The sequence below is a fragment of the Xiphophorus couchianus genome, chromosome 6 (genome assembly GCF_001444195.1).
Source record: "Xiphophorus couchianus chromosome 6, X_couchianus-1.0, whole genome shotgun sequence".
NCBI lineage: Eukaryota > Metazoa > Chordata > Actinopteri > Cyprinodontiformes > Poeciliidae > Xiphophorus > Xiphophorus couchianus.
The window spans coordinates 23367608-23393991 of record NC_040233.1 but is presented as its reverse complement, the minus strand read 5'-3'; the positions used below and the strand labels follow the sequence as shown (position 1 = coordinate 23393991).

Here is a 26384-nt window from a genome sequence, read left to right as displayed (position 1 = left end):
TTGCGGTTTGTATTTCAAGTGCATTAAGATATTTGCACATCATACTTGATGTGCATTGATGATTTTGATGATGTCAGTCATCAAAATGTAATGTTTGTTGCTGGTTTTTTCATTTGTTGACTGCATGGTGTCCTTTATGATCACATAAAGTGATTTATCAGGTAAATCACTTTGACCTGCCTTGTTTCTGTAACGTACTGTACAAATAAACTTGATTGATTGATCAGGCTGGGACCTGAACCTGTGACTGCCACGTCGAGGAGTAAGGCCTCCATGGGTCACGCTTTTCCTCTGCGCCACCGCCACGCCGCTGCGTGTTTTTAAGAATAATTTTAAGGGCTTGGACTGTTTTTTAGAAGCAGTTGAGACCCAAATGGAAGCATAAAAACATTAAAAATTAGAATTTTGCATAGTAGGTCCCCTTTAAATCCAGTCCTTCGCCAACACAGCTTAAATGGTTGAATCATCTCCTCAGCATGTCATCACTCTGCAGAGGTCTGGTAACGAATCCTTCATTAGCTCCAGGTGTGTTGAACCAAGTGAAAGGAGTGAAGGACCGCCCGCGCGTTGAGGACTGACCTTCGACACCACTGGTCCAGTTCAAGTTCAACAGGGCTAATCAGTCTGCCTCTGCGTCTCTGTCTCCAGCGCCATGGGGTAACCGTGCTTCTCGTCCTCCTCCTGTGCGCCAGCTTGTTCCTCGTGTACAACGGCAGCTTCCACAGTCCCTCCAGGGAAACTAACGACACCCACGTCCGACAGCATGAACATCTGCAGCAGCCGCCCGAAGCCTCCGGCAGCGCTGCGAAGCCTCACCTGCCGGCCCTCCAGGGATACATCGGCATCATCGACCATAAGGTAGGCAGATGTGTCTCTTCTGTAATTCAGGGGGATGAAAATCTCTGAATGTGCATCTAATGCACAGCATAGTAGCAGCCGGAGCCTTTGAAGACGAAGTCGGTTTCAAATTTCTTCCATTATGAGTCCAGCTCTCTTTTTCCACCTCAAACATGAAAGCACACACATGCACTCTCTTACTGCCGTCCGCCACTCATCTACTTAGAGGCAGAGAAGCTCCTCTCTGCCATTTATCACAATTTTCTCCAGCAGTGTTGCGCCACACTCGATACCCACCTGTCGTTGCTAATAACGGTTTAGGCTACAAATGAAATCCTTGGCTGCATTCTTCCACTCTAATTGATAAACCCAGGAGACCCTCAGCGAGCCGAACCCTGATGTCACCGCCGGGTATCGACTTCCATCTGTTTACCAGGAGAAAACAATCAATGTGAGTAGCAGGGAGCTAAAGGCTCTGCAAGTAAAACAGACCTACCTGCTCACAAGGTGAAGGCTTATTCAGGCAACATTTTGTTGAAGGGCTGAATCTTCCTTTATTCTATAGAACAGTAGTTTTTCTCCCACTGCGGTTACTTTACGGTTTGCAGCACTCTTTTTGTGTCAGGTTGATTTTAATAAAAATTGTCCTTCTGCAGCTTTTTAGTCTTTTTCCGTCTCTCCGCAGCCATTCCACATCCCTCAGAGCTCTTATCCTCCATTTGTGATACCTTGACATCTCTCTGTGCCCATTTTGCATGTTTTTTTCCCCCATTTCACTGCAGCCATTTTGCAACTTTCAAAAGTCTTTTGCATCTCTAAGCATTTTGTATCTACTTGTGGTCACTTTATGCCTTTCATCTGTCTGTCTTGTGTCCCTAATTACTAATATCTGTCCTGTGTGATATTTTAAAGTGTCTTAATGGCATTCTTTTCAACCTTTAGATGCTATTTTTTATGTTTCTCTTGGGATTTTTCTGCAGCCTTTAGTATTTCTTGTTATGATTTGATGACTTTGTGTTGCATCCCTGAGGAGAATTACCTTCCATTTGATGTATTTTAAAATCTCAGACTTGCCATTTTGCACACGTCTTCTCTCTGTACCTATTTTAGATGTTTAAATCTTTGGTTTATATTTCTCTCTGTTGATACCTTGACATCTCTTTGTGATCGTTTTGTATGCTTTTTCCATTTCACTGCAGTCATTTTGAAACTTTCAAAAGACTCTTGCATCTTTCTAAACATTTTGTATCTATTTGTGGTCACTTTATGCCTTTTATTTGTCCTTTTTGCATCCATAATTACTAATATCTGTCATGTGTAATATTTTAAACTGTCTGAATGGCATTTTTTGCATATTTTAAATGCTTTTTTCCCCACATCTGTGATTTTTCTGTAGCCTTTAATATTTCTTTTCATTTGGCATCTCTGTTGTGATTTGATGACTTTGTTTTGAAGTGTTGCATCCTTGAGGAGAATTACTTTTTGTTTTATATATTTTGATGTCTCTGAATTGCCATTTTGCATTTTGCACACTTCTTCTCTCTGTTTTAGATGCTTCAATCTTTGGTTTGTGTTTCTAACTGTAGACATGCATCTGTTTCTGTGTTTTTGTTCACTCATTTGACTTTCCGAAAAAAACATTTTTTTTAAATGCAGATTTTTAAAACCTCTTTAATAACTTTTCATTGCTATTTGGAAACATATTATTTTCTACCCCTCAACAGTTACTCTTAAACTTTCAGTAACCTTTTCTTACAACTTTTGGCTTTGTTGTATATTTCTGTAACTGTTTTGCATCTATATTAAGTTCTTTTTTTAGCCTTCATTCAAAAAGTTGAATCTCACAGTGGAAAATTCACATTGTTATTAATCTAGTTTTTTTTCTCTGTTATTTTATATCTCTGGTCATTCTGCATCTCATATTTTCTGTTTATGATACTTTGAAGTTGTGATTGTGCGGTTCTTTACTTCTTCCAAAGGTAGTTCTTAATTTCCCTTCACTTATTTTAATATTCAGATGTATCTCTTTCTAGTTTTATCTCTTTGAACCATTTACATCCTCATCAGACTTATTTATCCTTCTTTCTAGTAATTTTGCATCTCTGTTCTGTCATTTTGTATCTCTTTTTAACCATTTGGCGACCAAGAAGAGTCCTTGAATTTCCTTTTTTTTGTAACATTACAGTTTAGCATCCTTTCTTTCAGTAAACTTCTGCATTTCTTTTCTCTTTTTACTTTGATTGGCTAATTTGCATCACTCAGCTATAAGCAGTATTTTCTCTTCTGTGTAGCTCCTTTGTATTCTTTAAATATAAATGATCCTTTTACACATTTTTTGTCCGTATTTTGTCATCCTGTGCCTCCTTCAAACACAAAATTGATATTTCCTCTACTGCTTGTATTTGCCATCTTTCTGTAACCATTATGAATTCCTTTCAGTTTCTGTTTTTGACATTTTATGAGTACAATGTTCTCTGTTGTTCTGTTTTTTGCTTGTCTCCATAATTTTGCATCAATCCACATTTAATCTTGCATCTTAAAATAATTAGGCATCCTTAAAGCAGCTATTTTCTCTTCACTCTCTTTTTTATCATTGTATCCAGAGTAATTTTGTACCCTGGTGTCCTTTTGTGGTCATTTTTGCCTCTCCTCGTTGCCATTTTGCGTTCCCCGGCGCTATTTGACGATCTGGACATAAAAAGTCACTTCTGTGGCGTCGGGTTCCTGGTCTGGTTTCTAGTTGGCCCGTTCTGTAATCCATCCGTGGCAGGACTGTGGACACCATGAGTGGCAGCTCAATTCTTGCTGCCATCTCTGTCTCGGGGAGATCTGCCGGCTTCTGGAAAGCGTGTATCGTCAGATTACGGCATTTGCATATGAGTAATTGGACGGCAAGCTGCGTGCATTTACAGAAGACTGCTGCTGCACAGATTACAGAAAATCAACAGCATGCAAATATGTCGGCTGCAGAGATTTAGGAGTTGACATGTTGTTCCTGAACATCAGAAAAATAGCCTGGTGGGTAAATGACTGTCTACGTTAAACAGCAGGCAGCTTGAAACTCAGTCTTGATGGAGGTTGGCTGCAGATATAAACGGAAAAATGAAACCGAAACATTCGAATGTGTAAAACTTCAACATTATATAAAAGCCAGTCGCAATAACTAATTAATCAGTTAATCACGTGACAAACTAAAATGATATTTATAATTTCCAGTCTCATGGTTAATAGTTTTTGAAGGTCAGTTTTGTTTACAGAGACTTTATAATCAATTTTATTCATGGTTTTAGTTGTGTGTGGCTTTATTTCCTCTTTATTTATCATTTTGATTGGGCAAAGTTTCATCTGACCCAGCCCACCACCGCTGTTTATGTGGCCCTCTAGATTATAGACTAAACACTACGTGATCTTAAATATCATGTTATCAATCAAATCAATGCAGTTTTTATCTGTTTACTGCCAGATTATATCAATCAGGCCCTCCAGTTTCTTGAGAATTATCATGGAAATTCACACAAAATTAACAAATCCGTGTGCTTTTTTCTGCTAATAATTGGGAGTTTATTGCCGATTTTTCTCAAAAATTGTCAAAAACTTTCTTACTTGTACTAAACAGCTGCCTCAGCCTTAATTGATGTCAGATTATTGTCCATGATTTATACAGCGAGTAATAAGAAGTCATATTTACCGTCACAAATAAACGCAGATATCGGAAATATTTCCAAATTAGCACCACAAACACAAAATCCTGGAGGGCCTGAAAAGAAGTTCAATAATATTATTTAATTTTAAGAATTTATTGATATTTTTAACAGTTTGTGAACAGGTTTTATCAATACATTCTGGCACAACTGGCACTTTAAGAGCATTCATGAACTTCATTTTCCCCAAAACAAAAATGAGTTTGACACCACTGGTTTAGATCATGACTGAGTATCACAAGAAACTGGGTTCAATGGAGACCAAATGTAAATCATCACATCTCCACCGCCATGCTTTACAGTTGATTTGTAGTATCTGATGCTGTTCATTATGAACATTTCTACTTTCACTTTGTGTGACGGATATCTAGACGTCTTCTGGTTCAGTCAGAGACTAATCTGATTCATTTCAGAGAAAATGTTTCCTCCTGGCGTTTTTTGTTCAGGGCTTTTCTGGCTGTCCTGTAATGAAATTTAACTTTGAAGAAAACTGAGTCTGAGATGGATTCCTTGTGCTTCTCAGACTAATTTCATCCTCTGCCATTGGGGGGAATTTGCTGATATTGGTACAATTTCTTTGTGTTTTTATGGCTGCAGGCTCTGGTTCTGGAACAGGAAAGAATTGGTTTCATCAGAAGTTGTAGACAGGCTCACTGGGAACAGCAGGCCAAACAACTCCAAAAACTTTACTTTTTCTTTTGTCTTGAACAAATAAACAAAATTTGCAGAAAAATAACCGTCTCCCATCACCTCCAAAGTTATTTTGATGACATCCATCACGGGGTTTAAGTAGTTGAAGTTGCAATTAGCAGCTTCACTCACCGATAATTATTTTTCATTAAATCCATAAAACACTATTTCCTTCTTCTGTTAATCTTTTAAGATCGCCAGTTGGTGTTCATAAATCTCTCCAGTTGTGTTTCAGATGAGAGATTGGCTGAATTAGATCGTATTAAACAAGCAGGGTTATTAAATTAAGGTGGTGATATTAGGGCATTTGGCTGCAGGAATATTGTGATAAATCACATGATTTGTTTGGTGAAATATTTCAGAAAAAAAGAATAAAACAAGAAGAAGATGCATTAATCGAATGAAACCTTTTTGTTGATGTAAAGATGTGGCTGCATCTTGGCTTTCTGGTTGTGGAAATGTGAGCTGGTTCTTCTACAGAACCAGAAATGATTAATCACTGGAACTGGATAATTTCTTCTGATTTTTCCATGAAGAAGCAATGTGTTTTTTGTGATCCCGACTGCAGTTAAAGAATGATAAAAAAAGAAAAGTTTATTAAATTATTAATTTTTCCATCAGGGTGACATTATTACAAACTCAATTTTAAATATGACCCAGTATTTGTGTTTTTATAGCAAGTAGAACCTCGTTTTTACTCAAAAGCTGACTTTGCTGCGCGGTTTATTTAATTTATAACATTTGGCTAAATATAGAAAGCATTTAAAAAGAAAGTGAAAAACTTTAATCTGAGCCTAAAAAGAATGTAAAAACTTGATACATTTCTTTTAAAACAGCATCAGCAAATGTGCAAAATTATTTTGAGGTTTGAATCTCAAATTAATTGCATTCCTTTCCTACAAATAAAGGGAGGACTTTATTTGCTTGATGTTAGTTTTTATTTCTTGGCCCATGAGTACTTTTTATTTTGGCCAATGTGACAAAAAAAATGTGACCCCCCTGCTTCACAGTGTGCCTGTCTGCCTTCATTAAAATAATTTGCATCTGGTCTTTCCTGAAGTAACTAAACCTAACTTTTAAGAAAGTAATTTAAAAAGTTGCTTAAGATTTTTGCTCTCTATTTCACCCATAAACAAATAGAAATAATTTAGTTAATACCAACTAAACAACATTTAGCCTGATTTAAAGTTACAGTCAGGAAAAAGTGGTTTCTATGTGTGCTTCTATTTTTTTTTTCATAGTAATTCAAATTATTATAAATCTTTGCTTTGACTTGATGTATCAGTATAGGTTTTAGATTATTGATAGAAAAATAAATCTGTGTAATCTGTGCTCCAGAGGTGCGGTTAGTCTTTTCTCTTCAGTCACTCTGATCGCTCACATATCGAACGCCGCGTTAGATGAATGTGCAATATGTCGTATTTTAGGATATTGCACGCAGCACATTTTGCCCGGCCTGAAAAGCCAATACTCGGTGACCATGTGTGTTTTGATTGGATGAGGATTTGTCTGCGATGCGTCACTGAGCGCAGCTGCGGATGAGAATTGATTTTCCTCGAGTGAACCGGAGCAGCCGAGCATCATAAGTAAACCGCAGGTTTATTTATTTATTTTTCTTTCTTTCCACTTTTAGCTTATTGGCATTTTGGTGACAGGGGACATCATTAGGGGCCACGACTCCTCTGCAGATCGGTTACACTTCTTCACACCAGCCGTTTTATCGTCCTACATATTTCTTGTAATCGATACTTTGATGATATGGATGCGTTTTTCCACTCCAGAACGTTGCCCTTTCCAGTTCTGAGGACTGCATCCTCTGTAGGATACCACATGGCTTGTAAAAGTCATCATCCTTATCTCATTTTTGTTCTCCTGCAGCACTGAATGATCAGTGTTTAGAAAAATCCTCCGACTTGACCATTTGTCTTCCTCCTCTTTGCTGCCTGACCTCTTTGCTATATTGATCTGTCTGAGATATAAGCCAGCCGGCACGCAGCGGTGCGATGCCAGTCAGCCTTTGACCACTTTACTTTATCTTCCACAAGAGTATTAAACCCTTCACAACACAGAAAGTGTCGGAAAGACTGTGTGCTATTCGTCAGGAATTTTAAATACTTTTTCCTCCACCGTCTCTGCCTTATTTTTGCTCCTGAAAATCCATAAAGATTTCCATGCTCAATATTTTTACTGCTGCATGTTTGATTTGTGTCAGAATGAAGGGTAATTTCTTTCTACTTATGGAGCAGTATTGGTAGGCCTGTGAAGAAAAGAGACAAGATATCAGGGGCGTAGCCACAAGGGGTGCTAAAGGGGACCAGCTACCCTTGAAATCTGATTGGCCACCCAAACAAAGCTGTCAGTTTGTTCATTTTATATCGTATATAGATTAACATTTTGTCTATAGATGCTCTGATTCACTTTTTTCATTACCAATACTGATCTGATACAGTAAAACAGTTCTGAACTGATTTAAAATGTTTATTATTTTTAAACACTTACTTAAATGTACTGAATTACAAATGTATTTGATAACTGTGCACTAATACAGCTCACTTAAATGCACCAATTGTATCACAAGCTTGATCCAACAAATAGTTCTCACATGCAAAATGGATCCATGTGTTTGGTTTAGTTAAATAAATAGTTTTGTTATTCAAGTTATGGCCCACTGTTCATTATAATCTAAGAATGTTTTCACACCTCATAGTCCAGTAGACTCGGTCCGATTGGAGACCAAAATTGCAACATTTGTTACATTTTCAGTTGGTGTGGTTTGCTTTCACACTGTGTCAAACAATCCAAACTAATTAAAAATTAGTTTGGATTGTTCCCCTCCTCGCCTGTGGAGGCGCTGCACCAAGAACTACTGAAGGAAACGACATGAAAACCTCACACAATGTAAAAAAGAAATGTAATAATGATAGCTTTTAGTGGTTGGAGGATTTTTCTTTTATCTTTGGTTAAAGACCACAAGTAATTTCTTCTGCTAGAATTGACTAGCACTTTTGTTTTGGTTGTATTTACCCAGAATCCCCTGCGCTGTAGTCCACTTCCTGCTCCAGTCCGCTTGGTGTTCACATACGCACTCAACCTGCACCAGAGTTCACTTCAACTCAACCGAGACCTCAGTATTTAGGCGGAGTTCGCTTTTTTGGTTAGTCAGAGTGTGAATGTGTGATTGAACATTCACACCTCCCCAAACGAACCAGACTTTCTAGAAAAAGAACTAGAGTTTGATTAAAGTGAACTAAACAGGGCTGGAGTGCATTTAAATGAAAATGCAATTTTACTGTGCTGCCGTTCTACATTTTGTGCTGCTGAGAGATAAGTAGGAAAAGTTAGGCTGGAGATGAAGGGGATGGAGAAACTCTTTCAGAAGAAGAGCAAAGAGAATGAGAGGACAAAGATGAGGAAGGGTATGGAAAGGAGAGGGTGATAAAAGAGAATAGGCGAGCCAGAAAAGGTTCAGCCTGAGCGAATGAGACAGCAGATCGAAAGAGGGGAAAGACACCGACCGACACATACGTGAAAGATGGTGTGAAATCCCAGCGGGGCCTCCATTCTTTTAGACCTATCCTGCGTTTTATTTTCTCACTGAGAAGAAGGGCAGAAAAACGCTGCTGCCTGTCTCTCAGCGGAGATGTGTGAGCTTCTTCCTCTGATTGCCACCCTGACACCGGAGTCATGCAGATTCCCGAGCGGGAAGTCAGGTGTAGTCGGAGTAATGGAGGAGTCTTGTCAAACAGGAGGGGCACCTTGATGTGGAGCAGGAGACGAACAAATGTGGCTTGCTGTTCCTGACTCGCAATGAGGATTTTCACATGATTAAAAGGAAAACCTTGAACTTTTTCTGGCAACTGTTGAGGTTGCAGTTTTTCTGCTTTATTGTTTTCTGGAATTTAAGCTTCGCAAATTTGTTTCACAACTCAGATGATTAATTTGCTTTGGGCTCTGGTATGGCAGCCATGTTGTTCCCACACGATGTTGAATTCAAGCAGAGGACAAAGCTGCGGAAAACTCACTTTTCTCTCAACAGACAGTAAAACTTTTCATTTTTAAACTACAGCTTTGTTTAAGAAGTAACCGTCGGAGCTGGGTACGTTTTTATCAGGTCATAGTCGATAATCCTCAGTACTTTGAATCAGCTTTGCTCCTCAGACGTTTCTGCTTCTATTCCCGGTTGGGGATTAGAGTGTCTGTCATCTCTAATTGCTTTATTTTTTACGTCTAAGCATTCAGACTTTCTTGTAGTGTATTCATGCTCTGCAATCAATAGTTCTTTGAACTTTCTTCCAAGTTTGGCTCTTGTTTTGATTCACTACATGACCTTTCTAGAGGATTTCTCCAGTTTTTGTTTTTTCTTTAATAAGGTCAACAAATAAACCTGTATTTTGTCTAAAACCACTGTGTCATAATTTTAAATGCCTTTTATGGTGCTCAGAACAATGTTGATGATTAGTTGCCAGGTAAATGTGACCAAATTAACTGTCAGGTAGTGGATGAAAGTAAAACTGGAGCAAGTATTTACAGTAAAACCTTAAACCTAGTAAACCAGTTTTTTTTTTTTTTGCTAATTAAGGTGCTACGTTAGAACTACTGTTAGAATATTTAACTAATAATTTTACAGTATTTTCAAATATTTTAGTGACAGGTTGACTAAAAGAAGTTGCCTAGCAGTGTGTGTGTTAAATACAAGGCAGTTGTTGGAGTTTGAGGATGAGGTGGGTAAGAAACCTCTGACTTTTCCTACAAAGTTCAGCCTTTTAGTACATTTTCTATTACAATTCCCAGGAACTAAAAAATATTTGGTTAGTTTGACACAGTACAGTGTGAAAGAGAACTGCAGCAGCTGAAAATGTAACCAATGTTCCCATTTTGGTCCATAATCTAGCTGAGTTTACCGGACTATCAGGTGAGAAAACACCCTAACTGTCTGGGTTTTGTTTTCTCTTTCAAATCTCTACCAGTTTGCCATTTGCTTCATCAGCCAGTCACATGTTGGTTGTTTTAGTTGTAAGTTTTCAGTTTCTACTGCCAGATCCTCTGCAGTAATGTTTTCTGAACATATTTTGTTGTTCTTGACTGTTCTGCTCTTGTTGTGTCTTTGGTATTTGTAACTTTTGACTTTGTCTGCCTTCCATAAATTAGACAGCCACAGTACATGATATCATATGCCTTAGTCAGCAAGTACATGAAGTAAAAAAATTATGCCTTTAAAATGGTCTGTCTTTGAAGGGAAACAGAGGTTAACTCTTTGTTGTTAGCATCTGTTAGCTACATGTCCATTTTTAGCATGCTAGGTCTTGCCACTTAGCACAAACAGGTCTGGAAAAAGCTGAAGTTGATATTTAGTGATGCTTTAACTTTTATTTAATCTTAAATAGAAATAAATATGTTGCTGTCAGGGAAATTAAGTCAAATTTTCACAAAAAGGAGTGGCAGCTTTCTCCTCATCTGTTCGTCTCAGTATCCTTTGCACTTCAAATGCTAAAAAAGTCAGCCAACTGCATTGTAGAAGGGTTAAATTGCTTGGAAAACATTTCGAAAATTGAAGTTGAAAAGTTGGAAACTTTTGTAAATAGACACAGGACTCCATTTGTATAACATTTGGTAAAAGACACGTGCATTGTTTTTTTTTAATGTGGTGATGTTTTGCTAAAAAGATGTTTTTATCTTCGGATGGTATTGGTATGGATTTTAGATGGAAATTGTAAACTAACTGTGGAAGTTTGAAGTCTAACATTTTTTAACAATGTTTATCAAATTAGGAAAAGTTCTGTCTTTGCTGAGCTGCCTCAGAAAAAGTAGATCTGAAATGTCTCCTTGCTTCCTCTTCTGGGAGCAGCTACTGAAAACCCCACTCAGATGGAATAGAGAATTTTATAAAAGGAGATATTCTTCAGCTGAAGCCTTGGTTAGAGTCACTTTTAGACATATTGAGGCTGCAAATTCTCCCTGACTTGGTACACTTTGCTGGAAGGCGTTAGTGGGAATCTATCTGTGCCAAGGAGACATGACAAGGCATCCTTCTATAAACCGAAGCAAAGGTGACAGCTGGAGAACTGAGATTTTTAATATTTCATCTCTGACAGCTACATCTCTTTTTTTTTCCTCCAGCAGCAAAGTCATTTTTCACCGCTCATTAGGATTTATCTTTTCAGCAGCTGGATGGGGAAACAAAAAAAAGCCTCACCAGTTAGGCCGTTATGGTCGATGACTCTGTCAGCTAATGCGAACCACCACTGAAGTCTGCACTTTGTGTGTTGGTGTCTGTGTGAGGGCTGCCTTTGAACCACCCCACATTACAAAGCTAACAGCAACGAGCCGTCTGAGGCGGTTTGTTCTATTTTTGAACAGGAACTCTTTTTAGAATACTAAAAATGCTCACTTTCGCCTGACACAGGAGAGAATGGGGATTTGGTTCCACCACAGTGGTCCCAATTGGAGCATACTTTTGGATTCCCACTTATCTCTGGTGCATTCTGCTCTCGCCAAACACAACACAGCTCCGGGCTCTTTCTTGCTCAGGCCTGGAAAGCAATTACGGCTGATGGGTGGGAGAGAGGAAGCTACCTCTCGATTAGGGGATAAATCTAACATTTTGTGCTTTTTTGTATCCTCTTGTTAGGTATTCACCAGTGAATTTGTGTATTCTCAATATAAAGGAAGCAACGGATAAATCTGTTATGGCTCATGTAATGAATAGAATGGTAACGCCTGGCAGCTGCTTTTACAATAAAGCAAATTTCTTTGCTTTTCCGTTCTCTGGACTCAGCTACTTATTGTGAGTAATGAGCATGGTAGGAACAGTCAAGCCATAATTTGTGAACTTTCCAGATGAGATGTCAAGCCTAATCATTAAAAGGGACGTATTTTGTGTGTTTTTGTAATTCCATTCGGGTCTCAGCTGCTTCTAAAACCATCCAGCAATTTTCTGGCAATAAATTCAGTCTGGAAAATTAAGCCTCCTGAAATTTTTAATTAAATAATGTTACTACTTTTGGGATTATTATAAATTTTTTGGAAATCCAAAACAATGCTCCACTACTTTAAATTAATGAAATTTAAGTAAATTTAATTCAATTTTGTTTAATTTCCCTTTTACTTTGAATGAATTTAATGTTGAGTTGCATTCAAAGGGCACTGCACCGTTGCCTAGCAACCTCAGCCAAGCCCAGACCCGTTTCCTAGCAACCCAAGCAGAGCACCAACACTGTTGGTCAGCTGGTTTTACCGCTGTATGTGCTGTGCAATGGCTGCTGGGAAAGACCAGTGTTTTGTTGTAGACTTGCCGTCCAGAAACCACGTGTTGCATTCTTGTTGGTTGTGCAGGTGGCATGAAAACAGAAAAAAAAAAAAAATTAAAATAAAAGTCCAAAACTAAACCTGCAAGGTATTTTGTGGAGTTTCCTCAAGAGGACTATAGACAAGAGATGTCTTCACAAGTTAAGTTTTCATTACAAAACTTTGTCGATATTCCGCTAATATAAAACAAAAACGCAATTTTGCATTTCGGTGTTCCCAGTAAATAATAAACACACTTAAAATCATACATGAATCAATTTGCACCGTCATCCTCCTACCACTTCCTGTCGACTTCTTTGTCTTTTCCACCAGTAGTAACATTCGTTTGTTGATGGTGTGACTTGTGTGATGTGAAAAAGCTGTTTCTATTACAGTTTTGTGAAATACAGCCAGAAAATCACCTCACCTTAGTGCTAAAACATTTTATAACGTTTCCAATAAGATCATTTGTTTTTGTAATTCCAATTTGCAGAATTACATGGTGCTGTCTGCTAGATTTGGAGAAGTTTTGCCTGGCAGAGTGGGTTAGGGTTGTAGAGTCAACATGTTGCATAGACTGCCAAAGAAGACTGAATGCTGAATTTCATCATGGTTTTTAATCCACAAAAGTCTGTGCCTTTGAGAGCCAGTATTTTCACCTTGGTGCTGCCACCACCGAGCCGACTGCACCGTTGATAAAGTTTCTCTCTGCATGCAGTTGCAGAAGCCTCATAAGTGATATTAATGCCCATGCTGTTGATGCATTTCCACTCAGCTATTAGCAGAGCATCTGATGCTGTCATCATCATCATCATCAGGGCATTGGCTGCAATATTGATGAGATGATGATGGAAGGAGGAATTAACACAGTAATTGCAGGCAGAGGATATGAAGCCATCTTCTGCTCATAAACAGACAGATACTCGTTTGCGCCGCTGATACGAGCCTCTGCATCTGTTAATTTTATTAGCGCTGGCCAGCTGTCTTTATTCCAGCCTTTGTCGGGTCTCAGATGATAATTCAGAGTAAAAATCTGACTTCTGTTTTGCACCACAACTTTTCCCTGAGGTCACCTTTGAATAGCATTAACTTGGAGGAAATATGAGAATTCAAGGACTGCTTTCACTCCGACTAATCATATTAGCCTGCTTTAATTAAAAATTAATGACACTTATGCTGGTGTTAAAAATAATCTACAGTGTGGAAATAGGCTGAGTTTTTGTTCGAAGTTCGGTAAATGTGCAAAAGTCACGTTTGCAGGCGTTTATTAAAAATAGCATGGGTTTATTTTTGATGGGTTTCACGCCACTTGCAATTAAGGCCCCACATTACTTTATTACAGCAGGAGAAACCTTCCCACTGTTTTACAACGAGCCCACATCCCAGTTGATTTGAATCTCATTATCATGCACAAGCGTCGAGGAGTTTTATAGAGATGCTGTCAGATGATATGTTTGTTAAATTTGCAGCTCCCAGCAGCACAACAAAGGACAGGACAAGGACTCCACAGCTACATAAAGCTCTGAATAAAGGTTGTCAGGCGTTCAGAAGCCGTTCTTCTTTACAGCTATATGGCTCTTTGACAGCGTAAGGTATTCAGCATCGACCTCCTCTCTTTATAAAGCCCACAAGGAACTTGTTATTTTCACTGCAGCCTGAATTACAATAGTTTTTTTTCTTCTTTTTGTCAGTAGAGCTCTGTTTCATCTAGTGCTGAAACGATTAATTATATTAATAGTGATTAATTGATTATTGAAATAATCGTCAGCTAATTGAGTAATCGATGAATCGTTAACGGGAGTTTTAAAAAAAAGGCCATTTGTTGGAAGAATAACAGATTCAGTGCAGTAATTAAGCCGAAACTGTACACTGTGCTCCAAATTATTATGCAAGTGATGTTTTCTCAGATTTTCCTAAATGATCATTGCAAATGATGGTCAGTATAATTTTCAAGTCTTGAACTATTACAGTATAAATCAAATTTTACTGAACAAAACTCCCCAGAACAGTATTTTTTCCAAAATAAAAAACTCAAAATGCACTGTTCCAAATTATTATGCACAGCAGATTTTCTAAACATTTTATGGATTATAAAAAACTGCAAACGGTCATTCTTTGAATGTGCAGCATTAAGGGTGTCCAGTTATTAATTGGTTAATTGAAAAGTTGAGGAGAAATGGCTGAAGTTTTCACATGCTGATGCAATATGATTTTAGCTGCAAATGAAAAAAGTTCACTATGACTTATTGCATTTTAGGCAAAAAAAAATTTATTTCTTATTTAAAAAACTAATTATTTGTTTATTTGCAGCTTATAATATATTTCTAATATTCTATAAAAAAATGGTTAACCAAAAAAATCAGCAGAATGTGCCAATTTTTAAAATCTGATTAATCAATTAATTGGCCGAATAATAAATAAAATAATTGATCACTAAAATAATCACTAGTTGTAGCCACAGCTTACCAGTTAAGGTTATCCAGGAACAGATCTAGGGTGAGACGGGCGGAAACCACAGACATCCCAAAGATGAGCTGTTGAATTTTCTTTGGCTATGTTCACACAGCAGGCGATTGCGACCCCTATGCGACCTTTGTCTGGCTTTTCACTGCAGTCTCAACGGTCCCATTCAGATCTTTCCAAATTCCAAAAAAGTCTGATCTGTGCCACTTTCATATGTGGAACTACATTGGATATGTACTGTATCTGTTCTCAAAGCGTCTGCAATTTTTTTTTTTTACTTTTACATCATTGATGTCAGACATGTATCATAATTCAGAAAAACAGGTGCTGCAAATCTGGAGGTAAACAGTGACTGAAAACTATAATTATAAACATATGAAAGAAATCTGGTTTACTGAAATGTATCACATCAGAATCCCAATCCTTCTGATTCCGACTAGACATCCAAACAAACTTCCCTCCAGAAGTTGCAGACAACGCTGTGTTGTTCTTTCTTTTTATTATCGTTCTTTGTCTTGTTATGATCTTGTGACAAGTTCCTATTCAGCTTCCATGGCTGAATAAAGTTGATCCATAAACAGCTCCATCCATTATTACTTAAACAATGCGCTGCTGTGTGTCGTCAACATTCTTCTTCTGCTGCATACGGGTCACTTTGGGGTCATAAACTGTTCACACAAATGTCTGATTGCAGTCACATTGAATAAGTTATATGAACGACCAGGCAGAAAAATAAAACATTGGATGTCAGCAACTGAGCATCAGGACCTGCAGCGTGAACTTTCAGCCACCTGTCTGAAAGCAGAAGAACACATTTATTTTAGCTGTTTTCAAATTCAAGTACATCACAAAAAGGAATACAAAAAGGAATGAAACAAAAACAAAATGATGGATTAAGGCAACCTCTTTTCTGCAGGAGTTCATATTTACGTAGCTGAATCACCTGAATGCATTGAAGAGTTGTTCCTCTGCTGCGGCTCTGTGTTTTCCACCTTTTCCTCAGCGGCTGATCAGGGCTCATTAAAGGATAAAATGCTGTGGGAGAGTCGTCCCGACAGAAAGCTGTTAGCATGCACCGATGCATTGTTTGGGTCTTTATGAATTCCTGCTAAGCTGAATACACTCGGGATTAAACTAATGAGCCTTCTGTTTACGGAGGAGGCTCATCACCATGGTAAAAACAAGGGGAAAAGAACAAGAAAAAATGCTCTTCACTGATGTGAGTCCATTCTAGAGTTGCTGGCAGGAATCATTACCTTCATGCTGAAGATCAACCTGAGCGAATGCATCTCATTTGTGTGTTCCTAATCATCAGGTTGACAATTATAACACCTCAGACATGTTTTCATTAACTAAATGAAAAGGCATTACCTCGGTAATAAACACCAGCTTTATGATTCATTTCATTAGCACGCTGCTTTTAAAAATGTCTTTGGGGAGATAAAAAGCTCTCCTTTAAGTTCCTGCAGCTCACAGGGGAAACTTTGATATTACTACTTGGAAGTATATAGTTTGAAAACTTCAAAAGATTTAAAAAATACTGCATAGCCGTTAGTTTTTTCATGCATAATATAACATCTAAACTTGGAGATCTTAGGCTTCAATCACACAGCAAGCAAATGGAAAACAAATCCGCTTTTTTTCTGCCCATATCCGACTTATATCCGACTCTTTCACACCTGTCTAAAGAGTGTAATTCTGAAAAAGACCTGTGGACTTTCATATGTGATACTAATGTGGATTTATATCTGATTGTTTTCAAAGCATCTGCAGTCTAAACGGTCACATTGTATTAAATCCGAAACATGCGGCATAATTCTGCATCAGAATAAGCCAGATGTAGTAAATCAGATGTAAACAATAGTTGAAAATTATAATAATGAACTTATGTAATAAGCCTGTGTCACTGAAATACATCCCGCCACTCCTGGTTCTGACTAGACAGCTAAAAAGACTAATTTGCAGAAGTTGCAGTCAATGCTCCATTGCTATCAGCTGTGCTTTGTTTTTATTAGCTTTCTTTGTCTTGCCATAATCTCCTGGCTCCAGTTGGCTCCATCCATTATTACTTTTGTAAACAATTTGCTGCTGTGTGATGTCAACACTCATCTTTTGCTTTAGATTCTCAAATTAATCAACTTCAACAGTCCATACTTTTAGGCTAGATTAAGACCACTTTCCAGCTGCTGTTATTAAAATGCTTCATAATTGCTACATCCTGCTGCCACTAGAAGGTTTATCGACTCTTGCGGCCTGAAAAGATTGTAACTTCCTTCGGTCTCCCAGCAACCAGCACAGCCAATCATGGTTTAGACGTGTCATGATCCTGAGGTGTTTGGCTTTTGGTTTCCTTCCGTGTTTGTATTTTGATCACTTCCTTGTCCATATTAATTTGATTTATTCTTGTTCTGATCTTTATTCATTGGATTTATTTCTCTTTGATCATTATTAGTTTTTTTCCTTTGATATGTAATGGGTAGGAGTCTTTATTTTGCTTCCCTGTGTTAATCTACCCCTGCCTGCATTCTGCCTCAGCTGTTCCTCATTTGCCTCTAATTAGTTCACTTGGGTCTTTCTCCATTTCCACCCAGTCTTGTATATAAGCTCCTCAATTTTCATTGTTCTTCACTGGATCCATCTGTTAACTGATCTGTTTGCTGCAACTTTCCATTTCCTGCCTTACCTGCATTTCCTCATGTAAGTCTTTTTTTTTTTTTTGTATTTTCTCATTAAATTTCTAAATTTTACACCTTTATGCTACAAATATGGCAAGAAGTGTGTTCCCAGCTTCCCAAGTCAAAGCCCTTGAACAATATCTAGGTTAATATTGAGGGTTCTGGCTACGAGTCTGAAAAAGCAACTAACTGACCAAAAATTCAGCATTTATTGACTAGAGTCAATAATTCTGACTTTAGATGTGTATAGGATAGGGCTAGATGATATGGCTGAAAACTCATCACGATATGAGCATTTCATATCAGTTAATATCAGTAATTACTGATTCAGTTTTGTCTTAAAGATCTGAAATACTGCCAGAATGGTGGTGTTACCTTTCTTGTTTTATCCAGTTTTTACTCCTAGGCGTTCTTTATTTTTAAGCAGTTATGAGGCACAGTGGCAAAGCCTGAAACTGCTGCTGCGTCAGTTACTCAACAGATCATTGCTAGGTAACCACAAGTTACTCAACAAGTTGTTGCTAGGTAACCAAAGAGTGATTGAGTTAGTTGATCCCACCAACTTTGCTTAGCTAGCTGTGACAGGTTGAGTGGCTAAAGCCTTTCCTTTGCGTACATCCCCCAGAATGCTGTGCGGTTTTGAATCGGAGTTCAGTTAATATTCTATCAAACATATTATCTATTGACATTGATCATGTGTCATATTATATTATATTATATTATATTATATTATATTATATTATATTATCCAGCTGTCGTATAGGATGTACGACTTGATGAACACAAATAGTTAGAGATGGTTTATTCCATAACGCATCACATTATTACATTATTTCTAAAAGAAGAGTTGCTGCCACATTTTGTAAACGTTGGCGCAAAATGCAATATTGTTGCTACATAATGCGGCAGAAAGTATTAGAAATGTGTTCAAGGATTACATTTACATTTTGAATTGATTATTGATTAATGCGGTTTTACTAATGTTTTATTACATTTTGAAGCCTGATATTATTATATCAAACATATTGTTTGATTCAGCAACTGATGAATTAAGCCGAATTTCAGAACAATTTAGAGGTGTGTGTCCTTCTCCTCAGCTGAGTTCAGCTGAGTGTGGTGCAGTATTTGATGATATAAACCTATAAGCAGTTTCCCTTTGGAGACCAATAAAGCATATTGTATTCTATGACATGGAGAGTGTTGACTGTTAGCTTAGAGGGGTCCTGTTTGTTGAAAAACTCAAGAGTTTGGGTGTGCTTGATCTCCCAGAAACCAGCAGAGACAGGAGTTGGTGCAATTTGGAGGTGTGTGCCCTCTATCCCAGCTAGATTCTTATAGTGTCTGAACATACAGAGTATTTACTGGCTTAGAGAGCACAAATTGCTCTATCAAATGCTTTTTTACCCTCCTCTTCTTATTTAAGAGGAGTGGTAGTATACAATAAACTAGTAGATGTTCCACACAAAAAATGCTATTATAACTTTCAGGATTGGTGGCAGCCCATTGTATTTATTAGTAGGACAGAGTCCATATGCTGTTACTGCTGCCTCAGTGTCCCAGATATGCTACCAATATGGATAAACAATGAACCACAACCACTACAAAAGTTTTGTTCAAGCTAATAACAGCAGAGAAATTCTACCGCTGCTAGCCTGTGTGGGCTAGACGACCTGTCATGACCCTGCAACGACCTCCCACGTTCTGACTGGATATTAATGATTTAAGGTGGACTTCATCTGGTGTGAAGGAGGCTTTGCTGTAAATTTCACCTTCAGCTGCAGCTCTAAATGCACTCTGAGGCGCAACAATAGGAACCGGGTGCTAATTTTCCACTTCAAAGCTTTTCAAGGTTTTAAAAACATTTCGTCCAGTGGTTTGAGATCCATTAACAGGTTCTAAGAAATCTGATTGTCATTAATGGTGTTAGTTTTTTCTCAAGTCTGTACCCAAAAAGCTTCATTGTAAAACTGTTGATTCAGTTTTCTACCTCTGCTGATTTTATATATATATATAATTACTTTTTTCAGCTTTTTATGCTCAAGCTGTCAAAAGCTAATGAACAGTAAACATCTGATCATTTTGCTTTTACAAATACTACTTCTGAATTTGTCTTGAGAAGATCTGCCTGCAAATTGGATCTAAATGATTGAAAATAAACACACCACATCCTTCATGTATCAAATGGGTGTAAAAATGTGTATTCGGTCATTTTTCACACTCAATTTGACAATTACCAAAATGCACACAGGAGTCGCAAACACTCAGATCTCAGGTTTTAGATCACATATGGAAGTTTACATCAATGTGGACTGGTGATTCAAGGGCAAATTAAGCAGCTGCTTAGGTCCCCCACACCACCAGGGGGCTCCCAAGAGCACTGAGCTAGCATGATTATATATATATATATATATATATATATATATATATATATAAAATAAATTTATATAATAAATCTTATTTATATAAAATAAAATAACGTTGAATCATACTAACTAATCCTATTACACATGTAAATTAAATTTGGGTCAGTTCCTCTTCATCGCTACAATTATAGTTGTTGTTTTTTTTGCTCAACAAATAAAAGTTTAATCTCTTCCTGGTGTTAGCTGCTGCCACCTTTATGGAAATGTGAGATATCAAACTTGCTAACTAGTGTATGAAAATTTGCTGTATCAGCTGATGTTACTTTCAAATAATTTCAATAATGTGGCACTTAAATACCACTTTACAGCTTAAAATCCAAATGATTTTACTTTTTTTTAGTTTGCTACCCCTGTAAGGTTGAAATCAATAGCGGCAACCAATACTGGGATGATGTACGCTAATTACAAACGATGCCAATGATAGCAGATACGTTACACACAGAGTAGCTCAGGAATGATAAAACATCTGGTGACATGTTGGAGCCCCAAATGAAAATTTGCTTAGGACCCCAAAAAGGCTTTGACCAACCCTGCTGGAAATGACAACGCCACATTTTTCTTCCTCTCTATAATTACACTTTAATTTGTGTTACGTTTGTGGTTTCTCAATAGCGGTCTAACCAGAAGTTCAAGTGGCATTACGACGTTTTCAAGGCGTTGTGAGCGCTTAGCAAAGCGTGCACACAAACTCCGACACAGAAGCACGGGTGGAATTGAAGCCACACTCACGTGCTCCGCCTGTCAATTTAAAATCTGTTGCCTCCCTCGAGATTCCTCCTGCTTGACGGGTGTTGTCACCGGCAGCTGGTGTTTTATGCACACACAATCATCCACACACTCCTTTTTCAGTTACTGGCGCTCATTATCCTCCATTCCAGCACATAATGGACACACTCCAGCAAGAACATTTAGCAATGAAAATATTTCAGAGGGGCAGCAGAGCTTTTCCTGCTCGGCAGCTGATGTGTTGGGAATGTTTTATTGATATCTCTTTGTTGTTCTTGTAAGAGCGCATCACAAATTGCTTCTCTGGGATTCTGTCCAACATGATTTAGTTCTTTAACACGCCATTTCACAGACTGGAGGAAGATGTTTTGGGTCGGTGTGAAAATTGTTTGTCATCTTGAGCTTGATGCTTAGCAGTTTGTTTTGAGGGCCAGATTTCCTCCCATCATCGCTGTCAAATTCGGCTTCTTTTATCTTCTTGGTTTCTTTTCCAGCTGGCTGTGTCTGGCGCAGGAAGAAGCAGGTTTTACACTTTGGAGAAAGATATGATTTGGAAAGTGTAAGAGAGACAGAGATGCGAGCAGACTTCTCCTAACAACACGATCATCTCATGGCTATTGATTCATTGTTTACCACGCAGCGCAGGAAAATAACCATCCCGATCATTCCCTATTTACCGATCGGAGGAGATTATAGAAGACATGTCACTCCGACTCTGGAATAAACAATAATGAGAAGAAGGCGCCTGCAACTCGCATCCTGATTTCAGGAAGTCCTGCAGATGTTTTAATGATGTCTGCCTGCTGCTTTGCATAATGACCTCATGTGATATTATAATTTTCAAGGCAGTGCGAAGAAAGTGAGGGTGCATTTAATTTATTTATTCATTTATTTCAAACAGGTTTTTAAAAACAAGGAAAACAAGTAACCAGTAGGACAAGAGAAGACATGCAAACATAACCAAGAACAAAATAATTAGCTTACTGCTAATTTTCTGTTTGAAAAGGAAGAAGCAAACATTTATATAATTTTAATGAAATATATCACCTACCAACACATGTTGAGGTATTCATACAACTACTGTGCCGAAAAAGACAATAATGAATTATATTACATTAAAACTAAATGGCTGCAAACTGTCTCTCATAACGGAACAAGAAAATTGGCCAACTCTTAAAATAATAGTAATGATGACAACTGTAAATAATAATCAGACATACAGTATAAGAATAATTACCAACTCCTTGCCAATATACAAATACATCTACGGTATTTACAATATTACAGAATTGGATAATGGAGTATTAGGGGCATGCTAATAAACAGATACATTTAGGAGAATAAAGTCATAAAATTAGAAGAATAAACTTGTGTGAAAATAAAATCATATTTCTAGAATAAAGTCATAATATTTTGAGAATAAGTCAGTATTACGAGAATAAAATCATAATATTTAAAGAATGAAGTCATAAAATAAAAAATAATAAAGTCATATTTTGAGAATAAAGTTGTAATATCACAACTGGCCCTAATACTGAATCATAATATGTCAAACAAACACAATTAAAAAAACTAAAGATTGTAAATTAACAACAATAATCTACTAATGATGGTAATAATAACACAGAAGGAAAGATAAAACTCATGCTTGGACATATTTGTGTTGATCCTCTTCTTCCCTGTACTTTGTGAATATTATGTATTTAATTTCAACCCGGTTGATTCTTAGTCATTGTTTTAATTCCTGATTCAGTTCGGCTCCGTCGCTCCATTCCAGTTTGCAGTGATACAGAAATCTCTTCATTTCCAACTTTTGCTCATCACTGATCGCTCCTGGATTCCCTCCGTGTTTCTGCTGCCCTACATTTCCCCGGTCTCCAAAGTGCTTCTGTCTCCAGCAGCCACTCCTCTTTTTCATCTATCAGATTGCCTTTCATTCTCTTCCCCCTCCTCAACCCGCCTCCGCCTGTAACCACTCTCCCTCTAAAGTCCCTCTAACTTTTCTCTCTCCGCCTGCCACCTACTGCTGCAATTTCTGAGCAGGAAAACCGGAAGAGGTTCTCTGACCTGGTAAACTGAAGCTCATCTTTTGTATTCATGCCAAGGCAATCTTTTTTTTTTTTTTTCTCAGTGTCTGTGTGGTCCTTGCTGCAGTTATCTCTCCGCTCCTCCATCTGGGTGGAAGTTATAGGGATAAGCAGTGTCTGCATCATCGTACAGTCTGCACCAGTGGCTAGCTGGCTGATATGGAGTCAATTAAGGCAGAGGGAGTGTGTGTTGCAACCGAGTGCAAGCCTGCACACTCCAGCAGGAAGCCTGGGTCCTCTCCTTCCAGTAGATTAGAATATGAACTCACAGTGGGGGGAGGCGTTTGCTGTCTTTATGATTGCCTGCCTGGTATGGGGTGGAGAAACGGGAGGCAGTTTGGGTTTTATCTGGTGGAAAAAAGGAGCAGAAACAAGCCGACACTTTGTTCTTTTCACCTTTCTGCAGCGGCTCGGAGGAGAGTTGGGTTTAATGACACAGAGTCCTGCCTTCAGGGCATAACCCAGCTGCACGTGAGCTTCAAAGGTGTTTTTTAAGTTCAAGGGTGTTTCTAAGTAAAGGACTTCGCAGGGCCTATAGAGAGCGTGGACGACGCTAACAACCAAACTTATCTGTAAATCGTAACTCAAAGGGAAGGAGGCAACAGCCTGGACAGAGTGTATTTACCTTCACCGAATAAAAATACACTTTTTTTCTCATTGTCTGAAATTAAATCAGACTAAACTTCTCTTGTTTTAGATCAGTTAGAATTACCCAAATTATTTCTATTTCCTAAATGCCAGAAAACTTAGTAACTCTTTACACTAACTATATTTAAACGCCATCTTTTATATATGATTCATCACAAATTAAAACCTCCCCTCCCTAAAAACTAAATAATTTTTTAGTTTTATTGTTTGAGTTTCCAACTGAGAAAGCACGATTATAACACTGCAAAAACACAAAATATTACCAAGTATTTTTGGTCTAGTTTCTACTGCAAATATATTCAGTTGAAATAAGTCAGAACTAACTTAGCTTGATTTAAATCAATAACATTGATGAATAAGTACTTGTACCATCAGCAGATTATTTTCCTTATAACATTTGAAAAATCTCTTGTTATAAATGAAATAATCTGGCAGTTTGACTAGTAGTTTTGCATCAATATTATTGACTTAAAACAAGCTCCTATGTCTTACTGGAAAGTTACTTCTAAGTTAGTTTTGTCTTATTTCAAGGGTACTAAAATACAAACACTAGAAATGAAACCAAACTACTTTTTTAAGATTTGTGTTTTTGCAGTACAGACAATCAAGAAGGGAACATTTTATTCTTTCTTTGTCATTTAAAGTTTTCTCAGCTGGAGAAGATTATGGTACATCCTGTTCAGGGTTTGGATGGATTTAGAGTCACCTGGTGACTTTGTTATGCAGAGCTGATCATTCTAACTAATCCTAGTACTTGTTATAATATAATACAATCAGAAGTAACAAAGGTGCGTCTTTTGTTCCCAAATGTCCAGAACTCTGTAAAAATTGTGTGGACAAACACGTTCTTTAAATGACAATCATTTTGTCCTTTCATTTTGCTGCAGGCTCAGCTCAGGAGTTTCACCTTTTTATGCATTTTAGGTTTATCTTTTCTTCTTCTATTTTTTGCTAAAAAGGAGAAAAGAATCGTGCTCCATTACAAACAATCCTATCTTCTGAGGTCAAGATCTTTATGGCAGATCTGGGACGGCAAAAACACAGAAACTGACCTTGCTGTTCAATTTGTTTGGTGAGGGTCAGTAACTAAAGGCTAAAAATATCTCCTCACTGCCAGGTCCAGTAAGGTACAACAAAGCTGTGTCATTCCATACCTTAAAGACAGTGAAAACCTATTACTATTTCAGATGAATTGCTTTAATTTTTACCTTAACAATGAGTGGGAACATGATATCCTTTATGTCATTTTAATATAAACGCCTTCTTAGAATGGCACTAATATGTTATCATTTTGTCCTTTGATGATTTGAACATTTTAAGAATATTTTCAGCTAATCTAAGCAAAAATGTGCCGAATACCTCGATTCTTTTTCATTTTTGTGTTTCAAAGAATTTAATTTGAACTTTCCTCTTGTGGGAGTTTAGTTTTCAGTGTCGCGCTTTTCTTTATGCTTTTCAGAAAGTGTCGAAATATTCAGAGCAGGAAAATAAAACATCATTCAGTTCTCAAGGGCCTTGGCAAAAAAAACAACACTTCAGCCTGGCTGCAAGCACACAATTTTGTTAGATTAGTTTGAAAAATGAGCAGGTTAGCCTCAGTGTTGTGCCTCTGATCGTCAGGCTGGGAGATAAATTCGCTGCTTTGAATAATATTTGCAGTGTGGGCTGTTATAATCTTCCAAACTAATGGATCAATGTGCCTCTCTAGTTATGTTTTATTATTGCAACTCAACTCTGTGATATTTTTTTCAGCAAATGTTGCAGGATTATTGCTAACACAAAGTTAATAATATTTAATGTAGAAACATTCAACACTCATCTACAGGAGATTTGTTGAAAAAAAAGAGCTAAAGATTGTTATTGTAGCTTTTGATTATAAAAGCTACAATTTTGGCATAAATGGAGCCATTTTGTTCATTCATGCGAATAGGAGGTTATTTTTAGATAATGTCAAGGGAAGCAAAGTCGGAAAAACATCCAATCTGTAGTTTCTGTAAAACTCCATCTGAAAATGTTAAACCCAACCAGAACCTAAACGAACTGAGGAGGAATAGTAAATATGGTCAACCCCAAAATTATTCATACCACTGGTAGATTTAAGATCCCCAAGAAGGACCGGAGATCACTCTGAAAACAGGAAGTGAACTGTAGCACATGGCATTCTGGGTAAATACAACCAAAACTAATATATGAGTCTAAACAAAAACAAAAGCGAAATCCTACAACCACTGAAATCTGACACTACTACATTTTTGTTTACATTTTGTGAAGAAGGAAGTTGTGAGCAGGTCTTCTTCAAAGGTTTTTATGTCATTTCCTTCAGTGATTTTGATGCAGCGCCGCCACAGGCGAGGAGGGGAACAGACTTTTTAAAAGGTTTTTATCATTTGACACTTCAAAAACACAAAATATTATCAGGTGTTTTAGGTATAGTTTCTAGTGCAAACATTTTTTTTTCCCTCCACACAAGCAGTTTACGTCTTCACTCCATTTTTGTCCTGGCAGCGCTTACGTTAGTCCGCAAAATAGCGACAGCAGAAGTTATTCAGTCAGTTTGGTTTTTCAACAACAATTGAAAACGTTTTTTTTAAATTGTATCTTCTGTTGAGTATTATTTATCCAATCTCTGTATACAAAATCACAATACTTTCACTTTGTGAACTCAGCACCTTTTATGAAAAAACTAAAACTACTACCAAAAACGCATTCTAAGAGCATAAGCTGAATTAGCCACAAAAAAACAAGTACCCTTTACAAATGTAACAGATATATCTTCACAGATTCTTTGGAGATATACCTAATCTGTAATGAAAAAGTCAAAACTATTACAACCCTGGTTTGCACATGCAT

General features: G+C 37.5%; 1 protein-coding gene across 1 annotated transcript in view; it reads left to right on the top strand.

Annotated features, from left to right (window-relative positions):
• Positions 1 to 26384, top strand: part of st6galnac5a (ST6 (alpha-N-acetyl-neuraminyl-2,3-beta-galactosyl-1,3)-N-acetylgalactosaminide alpha-2,6-sialyltransferase 5a) — a 90618-nt gene that overhangs the window by 20318 nt on the left and 43916 nt on the right. Inside the window, exon 3 of the mRNA XM_028020348.1 lies at positions 649 to 858. Coding sequence (XP_027876149.1) covers positions 649 to 858 — 210 coding nt within the window. The remainder of the gene's footprint in view (positions 1 to 648; positions 859 to 26384) is intronic.